The sequence below is a fragment of the Ambystoma mexicanum genome, chromosome 1p (assembly GCF_040938575.1).
Source record: "Ambystoma mexicanum isolate Mex_15411 chromosome 1p, UKY_AmexF1_1, whole genome shotgun sequence".
In the NCBI taxonomy this organism is placed as follows: Eukaryota; Metazoa; Chordata; class Amphibia; order Caudata; family Ambystomatidae; genus Ambystoma; species Ambystoma mexicanum.
The window spans coordinates 1113558873-1113580693 of record NC_090921.1 but is presented as its reverse complement, the minus strand read 5'-3'; the positions used below and the strand labels follow the sequence as shown (position 1 = coordinate 1113580693).

Below are 21821 nucleotides of genomic sequence, written 5' to 3'. Positions count from 1 at the left end.
TTAGCACACAGCAGGTCGGGGAAGGAGCGACGTGCTGCCCGCGATGGGCTGCCCTGGAGTGAGATGTTGCTGCTTTGCCCTGCTTGCCTGGATTTATGGAGTGAAGGGACCATCGGGCTGCACTCATATTTTACTCTGGTGGCCCATGGGAGTTGGCGGGTTGACACGCCGCACACTAGGGGCAGCTTGCGGGGACCTGACCTGCCGGAGAACGCTGGGTCCCACAGGCAACACTGCATCTGATCCGCTTGAATTGCGGTGACCCAACTGTAAGACAGATCGAGGAAAGCCGAGATTGGGGGCGAAAACCTGGATTGCTTTCCGACTGGGCGGTGCAGCAGCCGCTGATGGTGGCACCACCCCAGACAGAGCTCTGGGGGAGACGCAAAGGCCACGACTCTGGAGCACACATACGCAGCAGTGGACGGAGCGAATCCGGGAAGACATGGGGCGAAGATCGAGACTGGAAGCCAGACGCGGTGAGTGATTGCAGGAGCGTCTTGGTACCTGGGTGTGACCGCTACCGGTTGCGGCCAGAGGCCCTGACACGTGGGTGAGTGGTGCCTCGAAGGCCCTGGCGCTGGGAGAACCCTGCTGGCCCTGGCGATTTCTCAGCTGGCCCGCGCAGCCACTGGAGACTGATACAGAAAGCGGCCACGTAATACTGTAGCCAGCGATCGCTGAACAGGCCCACTGCGTGACCTAACGAATAAGGAGATTCCTAACCCCTAACTTGAACGTGAGAGGTAGCTACATGGTGTAACGTGTCCATTGCCAAGAGGAAACGAGCAATAGGCACTCTGCTGAGGCATTAACTGACACCTACCACATAAGCAGAGCAACTGGGTCCAAGCTCCGCGACCCGGTGGTGCCCCCATAACTGTGCCACAAACGCACCTGGAACACTGGAAAATCATGTGGGGAGACGCAGCGAACAGCTGATCCGCAGTGTAAGCACTTGCAAGTAGGGTGGTCCAACGCTGTTGACACTCCTAAGAGACAACTAAAACTGGTGCAATGTGGCTGATTGCTGATTGCTGAAGCGCTGCAGCCGAGTGAGAACAGAGCTGCTGAACACAAACTGAACCAAGGCTGACAGTTTGCCCATGGTCCTGAGTGAATTGACCCTACGTGTACTGGGTCAATTGAGATACGCACTAAGAAGCAGCTATGTGCACTATAGCACATGGCACAGTGAAATAGACAACGGCTGAGACACACATGTACTTTGCGGAGTGGCGCCTGTAGTGCAACCCCATACCACCCACGTGGGTCGGCTGCAGCCAGCTACAACACAAATCCCAGGTTCCAGACCTCAATAACCCCACACAGCATTGGGCGATCGGCAGGAGGCTGCCACCCACTCAAGTGGCCATAGCCACACGCATCAACACACATCTTCAGCACCACGCACCAGGACCACAATGTCCGCGACCAAGGGCAAAAAGGACCCCACCATAATGGACTCCTTCAATGCATCCAAACCCAAAGGGCAGGTACCGAGCGACACAGAGCCTCAAAAGAGCCAGACCCTTACGGAAACCGTAGCCAATAAGAACCAAGTCCTGGAGGTAATTGCTGCCCTGAGAACATTTATTTACCCTAAAATAAAAGTAAAGTGTGACATGCAGCTGGTCCGCCAAGATGTCCGCAACCTTAGGGAAAGGGAAACAATCACCGAAACAGAGCTGAAAGAGACGATGAGCACCACTAAAGATCTCGAGAAAAGACTGTCGGAGCTGGAGAAGAAGAACGCAGCACTAGAAGCCCAGGCGGAGGATGCTGAAGGAAGAGCCGGACGGATTAATGTATGCCTCGTGGGGATACCGGAAGGGTTGGAAGGCTCGAACCCCACAAACTTTGTCGAGAACTTACTATTGCAGGAAGTGTGGGCGGGCAACCTCTCGTAGGGCTTTGTGGTGGAGAGAGCCCACAGATCTTTGCAAAAGCGGCCGCCACCGGGCTCGCACCCCCGCCCCATGATAGCTAAGATCCTAAACTTCTGGGATAGAGAAATCAACCTGAAGTTCTCGAGAGAAGGCGGGGAGATCCAGTGAGATAACTCTACCATTGCCATATACCCAGACTACACACCGGCAGTGCAACAACTGAGAAACTCCTTTGTACCAATTAAGGCGAGGCTTAGACAACTAAACCTCAAATACATGTTGGTGTATCCGTCCAGGCTCAAGGTGATCTATAAGGGCCGTCCAGTGTTCCTGGAGACACCAGCAGCGGCCAGAATGTGGCTGGAGCACAACAATCTAGATTGCGGTGAAGAGACGGTCACTTGAACGCTGGCTGGCTAAGGGAAGGAGATGGGAGAGGGGCTAACGAGACATTTAGGGAATCAGCAGGGTCACTATGACTGAACATTATTTAGTTGCTGTCACTGCACTCAAGTGGTTTATGAACGACGGGAGCAGAACCGGAATTCCTGTCCTAGGACAACAGGTCCACCTACGAACAGTTGCTTGTTGGCCTTTTGCCAACACCGTAAATCCTGCACAGGAAGGCTGGGATAGGTCATGAAAATGCGGGGGCACTCGCGTACGGCAGTTGGCACGTGGTTGCTGAGTGCAGTTATTTGGTTTTTGTATGGTTGGATGCTCATGGCTATTTGGTTGAGGCAGCCTTGGGCAATCCTATAGTTTGGTTTTGGCTTGTTGTTATTAAAGTTTTTTTTTTTAATTAATTTTTATTTTAAAAACCAACAAAAACACCACACAATACAACTGTTTCAGTACATAGAAGCATCATTAAACCATCACATTTCACAGTGTAATTCCCCAACCTCCCCCTTCCCCCCTCAAACTAGAGCCGGCTCTCTCGTGTCATCTGCAGGAGCATTATCGGGTAGCGCAGTGCCTATGCGCTCATCATCCTCTGATTCGTTATTACCCTGGTGAGGGTTTGCCTTGGAGGTCACCAATTGCCGCCAGGCCAGCCGAGGCCCTACTTCCTCCTCACCCCCCCTAGTGACCGCTTCAAACCAAACTACGGATTCCGCTTCCGCCCATTTTAGGAGGTCCGCCCACCATAGCTCCACCCTGGTTCTGTGGGCCTCTTTATAGCCCATAGCAATCCTGTGCTTGGCCAGGACATAGGCTAAATCCTTCATTTTGCTTATGTGCTTTAAGTCCCGGGGTCTGGAAAAAATCCCGAGCATGCATGACCAAGCTGATCCCACGTCCAACACCACACCCCCGCCAGCCAGTTTAGTTTTAACCTCATCCCAAAATCTGTGCACCTCCGGGCAAGCCCAAAACATGTGTAGCAGCCCCGCTTCCACCTCCCCACACCTGGGGCATTTCTGCGTAACCGAGCCTCCAAACCTTGCAATTTTCCCAGGAGTCAGATAAGCCCTATGGGTAACATACAGTTGAAGTTGTTGGAGTCTCGCGTTCTGGGACACCTTTTTATGGTACCTCTGGGCTCTCTCCCATTGCCTGTCCGTCATGGGTTCACCTACCTCTTCTTTCCAATCCTGTCTCAATTGGAGCTGCTCCTTCCCAGCCTTCGCTCTCAGGAGCTCGTATATCCTTGATATTTCGTGCCCACCCTCTGAAATATCATACATAGTTTCCAGGGAGGCATCAGGGTCACCAGCTAGCACCGTCTCGGGCCATCTCTCTCTAACCCGTTTCATAAGCCTAGCGTAGGTTATATATTGGGCTCTATGCACCCCTGTCTCTTCTTGCAACCTCTGAAAGTCCAATGTCTCCCCTTCCTGCCATATGTCTCCAAGGGTGGCCAAGCCTACCGGTTCCCAGTATCTACGGACCGGCTCAAATAGTTGAGAGTCGTTCCCGCACAGCGCCACCAGTGGGGCCTGATGGGAGAGCGGCTCCGAATCACCCATCATTCTCCATGTTCTGTGCCAGACCTCCCAGCCCAGCCTCAATAGCCGCCCCCTTCCCACCAGTTTGTCCTTTCGCAACCACACCACTTCCCTCAAAAAGTATGGGTCTGAGTCTCCCCGCAAAAGCCTGTCTTCCGCCGAATCTTCAGCCGACAGCCACCTGGCCACATACAGCAGCTGCCCCGCCAGATAATAGAATTCAAAATTCGGCAGGCCTATGCCCCCCATATCGCACGGGTTCTGGAGATTCCACAGGGCCACCCTGTTTCTGGAGTTGCCCCACAAGAAACCCCTACACACACTGTGAAGTCTGACAAATAGGCTCCTGGGAATCAAAAACAGGACATTCACAAAAAAATGCAAGAGCCTAGGCAGGACCACCATCTTGAGCAAGGCTGCCCTACCCATCATAGTCAGGGGCAATCTAGACCAAAACACCATGCTGTTCTTGACGCCCTCTATTGCTTTCTCTGTATTATATCTGTGCTCCGCCTCAATCTTGTGGTAAATATTTACTCCCGAATACCTAAATGTCTCAGTCTGCCATGGTATTGGCAGGATAGGCAGCCTCTGTAACGGGACGTCCCTGTATCTGCCCAAGGGAAACAGACTAGACTTTCTCGGGTTCACTGATATGCCCGAGAGGGTGGCGTAACGGTCCATCACCTCCAGCACATACTGCAGGTTCTCTTCCGGATAACGCAGATAGAGGAGCATGTCATCCGCATACAGTGATACCAGGTGTCTACCACTTACTGTGCTAATACCCACCTCCCCATATTTTTGCCGCAGGCATATTGCCAGCGGCTCTAGTGCTAGTATGTATAGCATGGGTGACCAGGGGCATCCCTGCCTGGCCCCCCTGCTAAGTTGCCAAATATCTGAGACTATGGATCCTGTCTTGACTCTCGCCATCGGGGTGCTGTACAACAACTGGACCCACCTAATGTATCCAGGTCCCATTCCGTTTTCCCTCAGGGCCGCTTTCAGCCAAGGCCACCGTACCGAATCAAAGGCTTTGACCGCGTCTAGCGACACAATAGCCAGCTCGCCCGTATCTTCCTCAGTTTGGTCAATGATGTGATGTAGCCTCCTATAGTTATCAGTGATGTTCCTGCCTGGGACGTAGCCCGTCTGATCTGGGTGTATCAGCTTGCCGATCACCCTCTTAAACCTATTAGCCAGCACTGCCGTAAGTATTTTGCTGTCCTGATTGAGCATGGACAAAGGTCTGTAGGACCCGCACTCCACGGCCCGCTTTCCCGGTTTCAGGAGTGGGATGATCACAGCCTCGCGAAGGGACAATGGAAGTTCCCCCTGCTCATAGGCCTCGTTGAACATGGCAAGCAGTGGCTGAAGCAGCTCCTGCTTGTATGTCTTGTAAAACTCGCTAGGCAACCCATCCGACCCGGGCGCCTTGCACGTGGGCAGACTCTGAATCACCACCTCCAGCTCATCCGAGGTGACAGGAGCGTCTAACTCTGCGCGTTTTAGGTCATCCAGGGTGGGCAGCTTTATGTCCTCTAATGTGTCCAGTATGTCTTGATCCATATCCTCCCCTGTATCCTCATACAAATGTCTATAAAACTTGAGGAACTCCTCGTTTACTCCCTCTTGGGTGTTGCAGATGCGACCTCCCTCATCCCTAATCTCCCTGATCACTGAGCAGGGGGTCTCACTTTTATACAGCCAGGCCAGCAATCTACCAGGCTTGTCGCCCCCTGCGTGTAGCCTCGCCGTGTATTTCTTGTAATTTAATCTACACAGCCTGTCCCAGAGTGCACTGCAGGTTAACTGTAGATCCTTTATCTTTGTTCTATTATCACAGGCAGTATCCTCATGTCGTGTGAGGCCGTCCAGCTCCCTCTCCGTTTCCTGAAGTTCCCTTTCGATACCCCCTTGGAGCCCTTTAGATTTGGAAATGGCTACTCCTTGCACCACCACCTGAAACGCCTCCCACAGCGTCCCCACAGAGCGTACGCTGCCCGTGTTTATATCAAAATATTCCTCGATGGCATCCCTCAGATCCTCCCGGAACCCCTCATCTTGCAGTGCCTCTGCCCTAAGTCTCCATGTTGGGATCCGCGATCTGGGGGGCTGGTGTCGCCACTCTACCACCAAAGGCGAGCGGTCAGATAATACCCAGGCCTTGTATTCCGCTCCTACCATTTCTCCCGCTATCTCAGCCGCTACGAACACATAATCTAGCCTCATGTACAAGTCATGTGGCGCTGCATAGCGCGAGTACTGCCTGTCCGTAGGATGCAGCCTTCTCCACACATCCTCCAGGCCTAGGTCATCCAACAATGTCCCGAGCGCTTTGGCTGCCAGCGCCATTTTCCCCGCCTTGTCAACTGACCTGTCCATTTTTGGATTCAAGGTGCAATTAAAGTCCCCTCCCCACACCATCGCTCCCCCAGCCGGGGGGCCAAGTTTACCCTAAAGGCACCTAAAATAAGCCGCCGTGTCATGGTTGGGGGCGTACAGATTTATGATATGCACTTGCCTGTTTTCCAGGAGGGTCTGTCGTTGAGCTAAGCACCTGAAACGGCACATGCGGCGCCACCCAGGTGATAACTCCTGTAGCGTACACTGAATACGTAGCCCCCACAACATTACCCCTCCATTTTCTCCTGACCACGTCCAGCTTTTCCCGAGTGAGATGAGTCTCCTGCAGCAGGGCTATGTCAATGCGCATCCTCTTTAGATACAGCATCACTTTATTTCGTTTCAGATAACTATTGAGGCCCCGTACATTCCAGGTCACAATTCGGAGATTACCCGATGCCATCTACTAGGTCAGTTCCCAACCCACCACTCCCTTTAATGCTCGCTTCGTTAGTTTGTTTACCGACTCTCCCCCTTCCCTCTTTCAACAATTCCCCCCCTCCCTGTTCCCCAACTACACACCACAGCACACAACCAACCCCTCCCCCCATCCTACCCTACACCAACAAATGCCCAGCTCCATCCCTGGATCTCAGGCCCACCCGCGTCTGGTCCTGTCTCGTATCCGAGGACTAGGAAATAACCATTCCTTTCCAAAGAAAACTGCCTTTCAATAGCAAGAGCTACCATAGGCGCTAAACTTGACTATTGCAATGCACTTCTAGCCGGCACCTCTGAAAAAAACCTAAACAAACTCCAGGTCACCCAAAATAACGCTCTAAGAGCAGCATTAAACATCTCCAAAAGGGACCACATCTCACTGGCAAGGCAATCAGTTCACTGGCTCCCTGTCAAAGAACGCATCACCTTCAAGGTACTGACTACTACCCACAAATGTATCCACCACACTGCACCATCATATCTCTCAGACACCATTCTCAGACAGACCTCATCCAGACCTACCAGACTCTGCTACACTAACCAACTCACTGTACCACGCATCCACAAGATTACAGCCGGGGGGCTGGGTTTCCCCTACATAGCACCAAAACTTTGGAATAATCTCCCCCACGCTCTAAGAGCAGAAGGCTCCCTCACAGCGTTTAGAAAAAAACTCAAAACCTCTCTCTTTAACTAAAATTCCTCTACCTACTGCCATTCAGGCACACACTGCTAACTATTGCTACTGCCCAAACTGTATGCATGTATGCCTCTGTATGCTGTAACTAAGACGCGCTTTCCCTGTAACCAGCGCTATTCTGTAACCAGCGCCACGATGCCTCAGGGCTGATTCTGTGCGCTTAACAAATGCGAATAAATAAATAAATAAATAAATAGGACCCCGCAGGGCGTCACCAATCTAACAGTGACCTAACTAAATATACAACTATTGGGATCAAGGGGTGCCTCTCAGGAGCTCCCTATTATCGGTTTTAGGAGAAGTGCATCCAACTGATCCAACCGGCTGACACCATGACTCACTCCCCACAAGCATAGTACAACTCTATATTCAAGTCCCAGTGTCCTAGCTATGTCACCCCGGGTGCCGCAGCAACATGCTACTTATCTCCCGCAGCTTCCATCTGGACATCCGGTTCCTGAGGTCGGCCCTGCATGTCCAGCCAGTCCATCGCCTCTGACGGCGTCTCGAAGAAAAGGGATCTGTTCTTATAAAACACTTTCAAGTTGGCAGGATAAAGCAACATGTAGTGAAGGCCTGCTTCTCTTAGCCTTCTTTTTACCGACCCAAAGTTCATTCTGCTACGCTGTACAAGCAGCGTATAGTCCGGGTACGCCGTGATCTTTGCTGACCCCCTCTCAATCGTTCCTCCCCTCTGGAAAAATTTGAGAATCTTCTCCCGATCCCGATAGTTTAGGATCTTTGCGATCATCGGCCGCGGGGGGACTCCTGGGGCCGGTCTCCTTGTCAGGGCCCTGTGCGCTCTTTCAACCGCGAACCCCTGGGTCAGCACCCCGCCTGTTATCTCCTGTAGGAGCAAGATTTCCACGTATTCTGTGGGGTTTGACCCTTCCATTCCTTCCGGTAGACACACTATACGGATGTTATTGCGCCTGGCACGACCTTCTGCTTGCTCTGTCCTCCAGATTGCCCACCCGTTTCACGAGGGCGTGGAGCTCCTTTGCATGCGCGGCGCACGCCTCCGTGGTCGGGGCCATCTCCTTCTCCAAGGCCCCAGTGCGCTCCGCGATCGTCCAACCTTGATCCTAGGTCTAACCACTTTGGAGGACATCCTGCTATGTCGACTGGGCGGAAGCCTGTCGTCCTTCCCCCCACACAAATGTCTGCGTGGTCACGAGCCACCCTCAGCAAACCAGACGTGCGCTTGTCTCTCCGCTCGTTGTCTTGAGTGCTTTGGGCGTCACCTTGGTGCCTCTCCAGTTCTGCTCGCCGTCCCCGGGCTATATTCTCTATCCTCCTTCTCTGCTGCAGTCCGTGGGGTGCCTGCTCTTTGTTGGGGGCTATTACGTGTCCTCCCGACTGCCAGATGTATGCTCCTCCGCCGTTCGCACCTTAGTTTCACTACCCTGAATCGGGTTCTGCTGTGCGGGTTTTGTCCACTGTGGTTGGCGTGCTTCCGGTCCTTTGCCACCAGGCCTTGCCTGATGTGAGTCTCTCACGCTTTGTTGCAGGCCTGGCACCTGCATCCACACCCAGGGAGTCTCTCCAGCTATTCGCTTCAGTGCCCTGCTCGTGATTTAATTGCGCCTTTCCACAACCACATTAATGCACGCTTTTGTGCTCGTGGGGAACACTGCCTTTCTTCTAGTGGGGTTCTTGGGTGTGTCTTTCACTTGGGGTCCCAGCACATCCGAACTCCGCCACGCTTACCCTGATGCTCAGCTTTGCTCCGCATCTCTGTGTTCTTCTCGGCGGACAGCCATCTTGATTCCTCTGTCTGAGAGTCACAGTTATCTCCCCGGGCTTGCAACACGCGGGTCACAGCCCTGTCTCAATTAAAGTCCACTCAGGCCATGCAGTGCACTATCATGGGTCTGTGCACCAGGGGCCCCACCGGGACCTGTCCTATCACAGTTCAGTGTTGCAGCTCCTTCAGTATGCTGCCGTATATTTCGGGTCTCTGCAGCCCTGTTGTGAGGCTAGTCGCCATTCATGAAGCTGCACACTATGCTGGGCTGCCCCTCTGCCCATCCATTTGTTTTCCGTTCCTTTTGTTGTTTGTTTGCACTGCACGGAGTTCGCCTACATGCAGGCAGTGTTTAAACGCCTCTTTGTTCCATGTGTACCATAGGTGTCCTTGTGCTACTGTATCTCCGATCTAACAGGAGTAAGACCTTGTTACACTGTTGTTAGTCTCCGAGCACACCGTCAGGGCTCATTCCGGCGTCAGTATCGGGTGCGTGTCCTGTGCATCTCAGTATGCTGGTGTTACATTGTATCCGCATCGCCCCTGGTGCTCCAGCATGCCGTTGACGGTGCGATTACTTCTTCTGATGCTCAGCTTTATTATCCCTCCAGCTCCACGGGGCGGGGAATGTGTTCCAAGGCTCCCTCTGTTCAGGTCGAGCAGGTTATTCGCCACACAGGTCCGCCCCTCATAGCTCTTTGTGAGCGCTTTTCAGCAGCTGCCTGGCCCGTCGGTTCGTTCTTTTATTCACTCAGGCTCGTGTTAGACCCCCTTCCTGTAGTGACGGAGAGCCCCCAATGTTTCTCAATGTGTTGAGCGCTCTTGTCGGTTCCAGTGCGATCCGAACTTGCCCTCGCACAGCAGTCAGCTGGCAGATGCTCATCTCCATATTTCACCTCTTTGTTCGTGGCGGCCCGCCATTTTTATTTCTTCACGGACGGACAACGGCGGTCCTCCGTAGGCTCAATATAGACTAATCCTGATGTTAGCAGGGTTGAAAAAGCACTCCATTTATGCCGTCTAGCTTCATTAGTCTGCACACGTTATTTTTTCTCCTTCTAAGCAGTTGCGTGCATATCTTCTGTCCGGATCAATTAAGGATTAGCAGGAGCTCCTCTGGAGACACATCCGTTCACATGGCCCTGTAGCCACGCTGTTGTTATTAAAGTTCTACTTTCTTCACTCAAAATAACCTGCACAAGTAGGTGCGCAACAGGGATGCGGGATGGGTGGACAGGGGTAGTGGTTGTCAGACACATAGATGGAACTGGGTGTGAGAGTGTTGGTGGCCGAATGTATGGACGAGCGGCGCATTGGAGGGAAGGTGCAATACTGCTATGGCGAAAGACATCAAGGTACTGATGTGGAAGGTCAGGGGACTGAGTACATATATGCGCAGGAACCGGGTAAAGTCCTTTCTTAATAGGAAAAAAGTGTGTATTGCATTACTGCAAGAGACACATCTAACACAAACTGCAGTGGACACGATCACGAAACACTGGGGGGGGCAATGTTACGGGGCTGCTTACTCCCAATATGCCCAGGGTGTATTCACTTGGATAAACCCGCCACTCCCCTTCAAACTAACGGAGAAGGTGACGGACCTGGAGGGTAGGTACCTGATACTGAGAGGCTGTATAGAACAGAGAGATGTATGTATAGTAAACTCCTCCCTGCCCAATCATAGGATTCCGTCGCACCCAAACATGCAAAGCGCCACGATAGCCTCATATAGGGAATGTTTTTTCATATGGGGAGGCGACTTTAATTGTGTGCGGGACTGGGAGCTTGACCGATCTAGCTAACCGGTTACCCGGAACGAGGCATCTACAGGGGTGTTAAATGCACTGCTGGGGGCTCTAGATTTGGTGGATGTGTGTAGAGAGCTACATTCGGCTGACAGGAATTACTCATACTACTCCTCACCACACCACCTATACACTAGAATTGATTATATATTTATGGCCAAAACACATTTAGCGCAAGTAGAGGCAGCACAATATTTCCCTTTGTGTTGTTCCCAAAACATCCAAAAACTGAGCTCAAAGACGAAATGGGCACAACCCACAGGTCCTAACAGGCGATCAATGACACTTTTGGGGAATTCTATTCCCAACTATACAGGCACAATCGCCAGGTACCTGGGGAAGACCTGCTAGGCACACTAGAGGAAATAGGTCTCCCCACACTGGGAACAACACAAAGGGAAGCATTGGAACTGCAAATATCAGCCGAGGACATAACTGAAGTAATAAGATCACTTGCCACGAGTAAGACACCCGGGAGCGACGGGTTCTCACCCGGATTTTACAAAACATATGAGACTATCTTGACCCTGATACTGTTGGAAGTCTTCAAAGAGGCAAACGACAGAGGGATATTACCCAAGTCTATGAGGGAGACCCTGGTGATTCTGATCCCCAAGCAAGGGAAACCAACGGATGAGTGCGACTCGTACCGCCAATTGGCGATGTTGAATTATGACATCAAGATCCTGGCCACGATATTAGCTAAGCGGCTAAGCAAAGTAAAAGGGGGATTGATCCACAACGACCAAAATGGCTTAGTTCTGGGGAGCAGCACTGCGTTGAATCTATGCAGACTGCAGCATGTGCTGGCACAAACAGCAAATTCCCAGGCAAAATATGCTATACTCTCCATAGATGCGATTAAAGCATTCGATTCGATATACTGGGAATGGCTGGTGGCTACACTGAGGGAGTTTGGTTTCAGGGAGCAATTCATAAAATGGGTGCAAATACTATATACATCCCAGCGGCTAGAGTGAAGACGGGTTGGCTGGTGTCACCAATCGGGGAAATACAGAGGGGTACCAGACAAGGTTGTCCGCCGTCCCCGATGCTCTATGTGCTGGGACTCGAACCAATAGCAATCTATTTCAGAACACAGCACCCGTAAAAGGGCATTTGGATAGGTGGGGCAGGGCATTTAATATGCAGACGATGTGCTATTGCACTTGAAGGACCCACACTTGAACGTCCCAGTCGTCTTGGACATATTGGACGCAAGAGTATCTGGGATTAGCTTTAGCAAAACCAAATCTTGTATGTTCCCGATTGCTGGGTTAAGAGGGAAGGAAGTGGAGGAGCTCCCGGAAGTTGGGATTCCATGGGAGCGGAAGTCGTTTAGATACCTGGGAGTAAATATACGACACACACCGGAGCAAATGATGAAAGCAACACTGCAACAGTTGTGAAGGGTCTGAGGGGCTCCATGAAATTCTGGTCCAAACTCCCACTGTCTCTGATGGGTAGGGTGGCTATCACTAAAATGATTTTACTCCCGATATTTTTGCATTACTTTAACAATGCACACTGCTTCATCATGGCGTCGTTCTTCCGCCTGCTGGAAAAACTACTCTGACTTCCTGTGGGGGGTGGCTCGCCATAGGTTTTCACTTGCCACACTATGCCTTCCTTATATAGTGGGCGTGGTACAAGTGCCCAATATAGAGAAATACTATCTGGCAGCCCAGCTTAGTCATGTAGTGAAATGGCTAGTGGACAAACCCACCTCTGAGACAGACTTAATACAACAGCTAGTGGCCCCTGCAAAACTGAAAGAAATTCTATGGATACTGCTAGATTGCTTGAAACACATCCTCATGGTGGTGACGCTGGGGAGAAAGGTATGGAGAAGAGTAGCATCGATACTGAAGCTCAGTAACCCCTACTCACCTGAGTTGACAATAGCGACGGATGTGTGCAAGATCAAGGTGGACCTTGCAACAGTGAGACGATGGGAAGATTGAGGAATATACACTTGGGTTGATATATACGAAGAAGAGGCCTTCCGGGAGCTTAGTTCGCTGCAGGAGAAGGATGGGGTGCCGGGTGGGCAGTTCCTCTGGTATCAAAATACGCGACAAATAGCCAAGGTGAAATGGGTGAGCTGGCCTGAGGAACCGGAAACAAACCCTTTGTTAACCTTAATGTATAATCTGAGTGATGGGTGGCACCCGATCTCCAGGTTATAAGGTACACTCATAGATATCCCAAACCCCAAGAGCACAGCGTTAAAAGAACTATGGGAAAAAGACCTGGGCGCGCCCATATAAGAAAAAGAATGGGGAAGAATACTGCAGTAACCTAGAGAAGTATCCAGGAATCCCTGCTTTAAGCTGATATAACTGAATGTGCGATACCGCACCTATATGACCCCATGCAGCATAGCCGCGTTCAACAAGAGTATGCAATCATTGTGCCTGTGGTTCGGGATGGGGAAGCTGACTTAATCCATATGTTTTGGAAGTGTGGTCATGTGCAGAGGTTTTGAATGAGAATTGAACAATCTTGTAGAAAAGCCGATATCGCCAGGTATGAGTGGTCACCCTAGGAATATCTACTAGGTGCATACCCCAGAATTGGCAAATAAAAACATGTACTCAAGTTCATGGACATGGCATGCATACTGGCCAAGAGGGGTATAGCAATGGCCTGGAAATCGGCTGGGGGCCCACAATACATAAAATGGCATAATGAGTTCAAGCGCTGGACTGCAGCAGAGACAACAGTATGGATGGAAGGAGTGAGCAGAGCAGGTCCAGATGGGAGTGATAAATGTGATGCATGCATTAGTCAGCGCTATTTTCTACCCGTCGGACGATAAACACCCCCTGAGATGTAACACTGCATTACCCAATATTTGTACTATATTATTTTACAGCCAAAACAAAACCTCCCTGACCACCCTGAAGCTATTGGCAATGATAGTAAAAAGGGAAAATCCAGGCCCTGTGGTATGCACACCTGAGAACTGAAGTAGACTCAAGACTTGCTAAGCGAAGAAAGTTGTTTTCTTTTTTGGTGTATATTGTTGTTATGAATATACTGTCGCGAACGCTGATAGCTCCACTGTTGCATAATACTTAGCACAGCTATGCTTGACAAATGCTAATTTTTCGGTCAAGCCTATGTAACCTCTCTTTATCCTTAGAATTGTGAGGAGGTGGATAGAAAGCTGGTAAAGTTATTTTCTGTGTCAGATGTAATTCAGACGCCACCTTGGGAAGGAAGGAGGGACAAACCCTCAAAACTAAATTCTCCTTGGAGAGTATAGTAAATGGTGGTTTGCATGACAAAGCTTGTAGCTCACTCACTCAGTGAGCAGAAGTGATGGCTACCAAAAAGCTGGTTTTCAGGGTTAATAACCTGAGAGGACATGAATGGAGCTCCAACAAGCTTTAAATCCCAGGACGGAACCAGAAAAGGGACTATTGGGAACGTATTTGTCAGTACTTTGAGGAATTGTATGACAATAGGCATCTTAAAGTAAGAGCCTTGTTCTGGTGGGCATTTAAAAAAAGAGAACGCCACCAGGTATCCTTTGACGGTAGCCACCTGCAGCCCCTGATGGTTAGGTGCAGCAAAAGAGAAAGCACTGCATGTGTATTGCAAGTAAAAGGATCAATATTTTAGCCCTACACCAGCTGCAAAACTTGTTCCAACGGCAGTGGTATAGTGCTTTTGTTGCTGGTCCTCTGGCCAAGAGAAACACCTCCATCACATCTTCCGGGAGGTCCCAATCTTTAGATCTTAACCTCTCAGAAACCAGACGTGAAGGTTCAGAGTTCCAGGGTGAAGAAGACGTCCACTCTCTGGGGAAGATGGAATGGAGAGCAGATGGACAAGTCTAGAAGGTTCGGGTACCACATCCTCCTACATGAATCCAGGGCAATTAGGATCATGTATTTCCCAAACTTCCTGATGACACGAGGAATTATGGGGACCGATAGGAACACGTACAGGATTGGAAATTCCCAATCTACTACGAACGCATCCCCCAGAGTTCCTCTCTGAGGAAATTCCCTGGAGCAAAATGGGTCACATTTCCTGTTGATACTAGACGCGAACAGATCTACTTGAGGGGTTCCTCAAAGGGTCAAGATCTCTACAAGGACTTCCCGAGCCAACTCCCACGCATGGAAGATCGTGCTCTGCCTGCCGTGAACCTCTGCCATCGTATTCTGTTCTCCGGCTTGGTAAACAGCCAACAGAAAGACCCTGATTTTTTGTGTCCAAAACCATAGCTGCATTGCCTCCATGCACAGTAGTAGTGACCCTACACTTCCTCTTTTATTGAGGTAATGCATGGCCACTGTGTTATCCATCATTATCAGGACATTCTTCCCCTGTACGGACAGCAAAAAGGCCATCAGCAGCAGTCTGATCGCACTCAGCTCTAATCGGTTTATGTGCAGTCTTGATTCTGATGGGGACCAAAGCCGGCTGATCATGAGATCTCTCATGGGAGCTCCCCATCCCATGAGGGAAGGATCCGTGACTCCAGTTATCTCCAGCCAGGGCTGCCAAAAAGATTCCCTCATCTTCACATTCTCCTCGCAGGCCCACCACAGGAGAATTATGACCACTGGGATGTGAGGGCCCACTGGAGGGACCTCATCCTTAGGTGGGCTTCTGGCAGCAGGGAAATACAGGATGCCATGAGGCCCAGCAACCAATATCTGCATTTTGAAATTCTGCTAGCATCTGCAAGATATGTGGAACCCTCAACTCGGGAGGGGAAGCCTTCCTTGGGAAATGTCCAGGGCCACTGCAATGAATTGCAGCTTTTGAGAAGCTGTCACCTGGGACTTCTTGAAATTGAGGGGGAAGCCCAGTTTATGGAGTGAGTGGCAGGTACTGTTGAAATGTTCCAGAGCCTGTTCGGGACAATGAGCTCTGATCAGCCAATCATCTGGTTAGGGAAAGATGTGAATCCCTCCCTTCCTTAGATTCACTGCCAACATTGCCATCAACGTGGTGAAAGCACTCGGGTGGAGGCGAGCCTGTATGGCAGTACTCAAAACTGATATTGGGAGCTGCCAATGGCGAACATCTGGAATCTTCTGTGCTTGGGATGAGGTGCTTCGAAAGAGTGACCATCTTGAAATAAGTGTCTCAGGTCCAAGATGGGTAGCAGTCCTCTGTCATTTTTGAGAACCAGAAAAAAGGATTGAGTACCAACCATGGTATTGTTCCACTACAGGTACCTTCTCCACTGCACCTTTCTCCAACAGGGAAATCATCTCCTGTAGGAGTTTATCTGGTTCCTGAAGAGACTGCATGCTCGGGGCACAATCTGGGGCTCTTTGTAAAAATAGGAGACAGTACCCTTGGGCCACAGTCTGTAGTTCTCATGTATCCAAATTAATGAAATACCATTCTTGCAAATGTTTGGTCAACCTGCCTCTCACCGGGGTCCTGTGAGCAAAGTGCTTAGAGAGGTTTTGGGGCTGTGGCGCAGGGCAATAAGGCAGTGACTGCCTGAGCAGTTTTTACTCCATGGCCTCTGAGGACACATGAGAACCTCCGTTGTCCTCTCAGGGTAGTCTGATCTCTTACCCTTTGGCTTAAAGAGGAGTAGTAGCGAAAAGGACATCCTCTCCAAGCCTGCGTAAGCGGCTGGTGTTGTCGTTGCGAGTGACGAATGGTTGCTCCTAATGATTTTACAGCAGCTTTAGAAGCTTGCAGCTTTTCTAGGCTGTCATCAGCCTTTGGTTAAAAAAGGTTGGACCCAACGAATGGCATGTCCAGGAGCCTTGATTGGATTTTGGTGGCAAACCCAGAATTGCGTAACCACTAAAATCTCCTGATAACTGCACTTGAGCCCATACACCGGCTGATGCAGTCTGACGCATAAAGGCGTGACTGAAGGGACTGGCAAGAAGCTTCCTTACCATCATTGATGAGGTTGTTGAAGCCATCTCTTATCTCCCCTAGGGGAATGTTCTCTGCTGCCTGGGAAATTCCATTCCATAATGTATAAGTGTATTTGGCCAGAGCAACGGTGCATTAATGGCTTTGAGTGCCATGCTTCCAGCAGAGAATACCCTCTTAGCGAATGCATCGTATTTCTTATCTTCGCTATCCAGGAGATGGTCAGATAAACTGCGGTCCTGGAGGTGGAAGTAGCCGCCTGCACCACCAAACTCTCTGGTGAATGGTGCCTGAAGAGGAAGTCGGGTAAACAGACAAAGGCCTGTGCTTCTTCACCAACTCCTTGTTTACAGCAGGAGTGGTTCTGGTTTTTGCCAGTTTTCTGGATCTTTTTTTAGTGCCGTACGCCCTAGACCAAAATACTCAATCACCCTATTCATGACTGCTCTATGGGCCACATTAGGGTGAGAGTGTATGTCTTGATTGTCAAATTCCACCTCCGCAGAGGTATCCAGACCACTGGCTTCTCTCAGAAGAGTGGCTAGGTCATCAAGCCGGGATCGGTCCGAGACCAACTCTTATGGAACACTCGGAGTTCCAAAATGTCCATACCCGAAGGGTACGATGTCATCTTCCTCCTCATCTTCCTCGAAAATGGACGCAAAAGATCTGAAGAAATCTGTGTTAGATTTGGGTTTAAAACTTGTCTCCAAGGTCGACGTCGAAGGTCGACCTTGACTCCTTTGAGGAGGTACTCACAGATGCATTTTGCTTCGAGTAAGTCTCTGTGGTTGATGCTACAGGAGACGACATCCCTGAGGTGTTCACTGTGGCTTTTTGGAGCACGGGTCAAAGCTTTGCTGGATTCCCTGCTGGTCTTGGAAGAGGTGGTGAGTTCAATGGTCTTTTTCAGCTCTTCCGAGGGACCAGGAGGGGCCACGTCCATCAACTTTTCTATGAACTTTTCACACTCAGCTGCAGAAATGGTCTTATCAGGAAAATGTACCTGACGCTTGTCAGGTGATGGGTCAGAGGACAAGGAACAGTGGTTTCTTCGACTTCTTCCATGATGACGAAGAATGACAGAATCGCTCGTGGATCTTGACCGTTTCCAATGTCTTCCCTCTTCAAGGCCTTGCTGGTCATCGATCGGCAGAAGCCGCACTCAATGACTTCATGTTCTTCGCTGAGGCACCATAGACAAATCCTGGTGGACCAGTCACAGTCTGCACATCTCTTGAAGGCCATATTTGCCATAGGCATGATGAAGATTTTACTCAAAAAAGGGTAAAGATGTTAATCAAGAGATTTCCTGAGGCGAGATGAACCGCTTCGAAAGTGTGCTGTGCATGAAAAAAGGAAATGAGGCAATGGGCGCAGTGCACGCTATTTATACTATCATTGATGCCACGTCCGAACACCGGAAGCTTAACCAACGAGGGACATCGACTCGATGCCACAGAGTGGCCTCTTCTGTGGAAGAAATGTCAGAGACTGCAAAGCAGGATATGGATATATATATATCTAAAATGAGGAATCTGTGGGAGGAAACAATCCATAGGAATAGGACATTTCAGCTAATACGACACACAAAAAAGTTTAATCACTGGAAGTTCTTTTGCAGATCAGAGGCATCAGGGAGGACTTTCACTGTTGATGATGTTGGACCTGTCCGCGGTCAATCACCACATCCTGCTTAACCGCCTAATAGGTAAGGTTTCAGAACACACCATTATGTGGTTTGACTCATTTTTGGCCAATCGTCAAAGGTAAAATTTGGGCAATATATTTCAGAGCCCACTGGGATGGGGTGCGGAGTCCAACAAGCGTCTTCGCTGTCACCCATTCTTTTTAATTTGTACCTGCGACCACTGATAGAGATTTTGAAGAGGCACAGTGTCAATTAGCATTCCTATGCTGACGATACGCAGATCTTTATTAAAATCGATGACATAGAGGACACCTTCTATAATGTCAAGCAGTGTCTGGAGGATATTAGTCAATGGATGTCCAAAAACCAACTACAATTGAACGCATCCAAAACAGAGCTGGCCTTGTTTGGGCCCAAACACCTCATTACGGCGTCCAAAGAATCTGTTTGGCCGCTTAGGTCGTTACGCCCATGTGTCCCACCTGTGCCAATCACTTCATTGGTTGACGGTGGAACACCATATTAAGTTTAATGTAACATGCCTGATTTTCAAATGCTTAAATGGATTGGCCCCGGAGTATTTGAGAAATAGAATCTCCTACTACCAGCCAACCAGTACGTTACGATCCAAAGACAAGCTGTTGTTGACTGTCCCTCCATCAGCCTGTGTCTCCAGGGGAGACAGAAGGTTTGCAGTCTTTGGCCCTCGGCTGTGTAATAGCATCCCTAAAGAGATCTGAGACTCTAAAACGCTCTACCAATTCCGAAAGGCCCTTAAGACTTTTCTTTTTAGATAAAGATGCTAGGGGTCGTGGAGTGGCCTGTGAGGAGCTGAGGGGAGTGCTGATGTTTGTGCACCTGCTCTAGTTGCTAACCAGTTTAACACCTGTGCCTTTATACGGTTAAGTCTGTCTCATGCGCATTACAAATAACCAAAATCAATCAATCAAACCAAATCAATCAATTCAACCATATAAAAATTCATCAAGGGTATGCAAATTAGCCAAAATGTTTGCTTGTGTGGTAATAATGTTTTAGGTCAAACCTTGCTAGTCTGGAGAGAAAAGGAGTATTCAATCAAGATGTATTGCATACTGCTCCGAAAGTAGCTGGAGTAGGTATATGTATGTGGTATATGCCATCTTTCCTGCTTTCCTGTTAATGCATGAACTAGTGCACACACAGTGCAAGAGCTTTGGAAACACAAACATGCCTTTGCTTTTCACTCACCTGTAGGATGATTAACACTCTTTTTTCCATCAGAGTCTTTCTTTTTCACTACACTTGGATTATCATTTTCTTTGGATTTTAATGAAAAGACAGACGTGGCAACAGCAGGGCCTTGTTTGAGAAGGAAACAAGTTGTTAATAATGCGAAATTATGAAAGACTGCAATAAAGTCCCCTGAAGAACAAGGTTTCATAATAACAAGCATTCCACCAGGGACTCATAAGTGAAGTAGCGGGCATGCAGAGAGAGGAGCCAGAAGGTGCAGAGGAAATATGGGGTACAAAGTAATGAGGGGGCAGTGAGTCAAGAAGGTTAACCCTGGGTAGAGGGTAGTGTGCTTTTGCAAAGTCGGATGCAGGGGGAAGTTGTGAGGAAGGAGTGGAGCAAGGCAACCCCAGATAAAGCAAGAAGAAGGGAGAAGCAGATGTGAGAGGACAGTGGACCTCCAGTGCTAGATGCACAGAGAGAAGGAGAGGCAGGTGCCGAAGGAGAGCAATAGTCGAAGCCCAGGTGTGAAAGGGGCATATTCTACTTCCCAGTTTCAAGAAATACCAAGTGCAAATCAATGTATGAGGGGTCTGAAATGTGAGGCAGACCACGTTCTGAAGATCTCTCAACAAATGCCATTTTATTATATTCAAAGGTTCGATGAACGCCTCACTATCCCTATCCGGACAAGGATTTCCCTGCCTAAAATAAAATGAAGGAAACACTTTAACAAAGGATATCTGTCCCTCTCACTTATACATATAACAAATAAGGAAATGCATAGCAGTTCAAAACAATAATGATTGAATTCACAATGTAATCACAGTCTCTCTTCACAACCTTGGCAAGCTCCCCTTGCCCAAGTTTAAACGTAATTCTGCTTCGCATTCTAAGAAAGGAACACAAGGAAATCCTAGTTTGCAACAAAGAATAAAGTTCAATTTTTTTAAATACTTTTATTGTGCTTTCCGCTTTTAAATCCGTTAAAGCTTTACACAAATTCATTAACTCATTAATTCACAGTAAAATTCACAAATAAAATAAAATTTAACAGTACATGGATACAAAATAGACATTATCATTTTTTACAGTTCTTGCAAAAGAGAAAAGTTATTTTTCGCTCTAAATCACAAGTTAACTATATTATGTTAAATATATTAAAAATACCATTACATCAGTTTGCTAGCTATTCCTACCATTCTTTCTGTTCCTTCAGCCCAATTAACATAAAAAACTGAAACAGGCATTTACTTAAGTGGTAAGGAATTCTAGACCAGCACATATTCCAGACTCTCGGGCCTGTGTTGCTACCATATGTATTTCTTATAAAATATTAAGCGTTGGTCTTTAAGCGCTTCGCGTTGCAGTAGTAGGTGATGTGATGTTTCATTTGGTGCTGTACAGTTCGATGCAGTCGATGCAACTTCAACTTGTCAACAGAAAGTTCCAACACAGAAGATATACAGCTCTTCTTCTTCCTTAAACAGTTTCTCAGTTACTCAATAGCAACACCGATTGTTGTGGTCAGGATGATTTGCCACTCTGATAACTCAAAGAAAAACAACTTCTCTGCAACAGCCGTGCACGGCTGCTCCTTTAGCACCACCAACAACGTAAAATGACTCTGTAAGGACCACCTGGCCTACTTCCATGCCAGGCCTACAATCTCCAAAGGTTTGCCATACAGGTATACTCCCCCACCCGAACAGTGTTTCACAACTAGAGTTTTTGGGGTTAAGAACAACAGACAAAAGATTTGCAACAGCTTCACTGCATTCAACAAATTGCAGCTTCAAAACTTTCAACAACTTTTCAGGGAAAACAAGATTCACATTGGTGCTTTTCAACACTCTTCTGCAAATGATGCTCCTCTCCTTCTGGGTATTCAAGAGAGTAAAAATGAGTATTCACCATTGCAAGAGATTAAAAGGTGTTGGACATCCATCCAATGTGTGCATAAAGTCGTATTTCAAGTTATCTGGCTTCAAATAATGTATTACACTTGTTGAAAATGCTCTCACGCAATAACTTGTAGGGGTGTGCTATCCAGATGCATCTTCATGACATTAGGACACAGGACATCTTAAGAATGTATTATAGCTACAGAACCATATAGCAACTAGTCGAGTATTCAT

At 48.9% G+C, this 21821-nt stretch overlaps 1 protein-coding gene across 1 annotated transcript in view; it reads right to left on the bottom strand.

Annotated features, from left to right (window-relative positions):
* The window catches only part of LOC138449053 (zinc finger protein interacting with ribonucleoprotein K-like), a 209985-nt gene that overhangs the window by 131916 nt on the left and 56248 nt on the right, over positions 1 to 21821 (bottom strand). The window contains exon 3 of the mRNA XM_069604738.1: positions 19699 to 19809. Coding sequence (XP_069460839.1) covers positions 19699 to 19809 — 111 coding nt within the window. The remainder of the gene's footprint in view (positions 1 to 19698; positions 19810 to 21821) is intronic.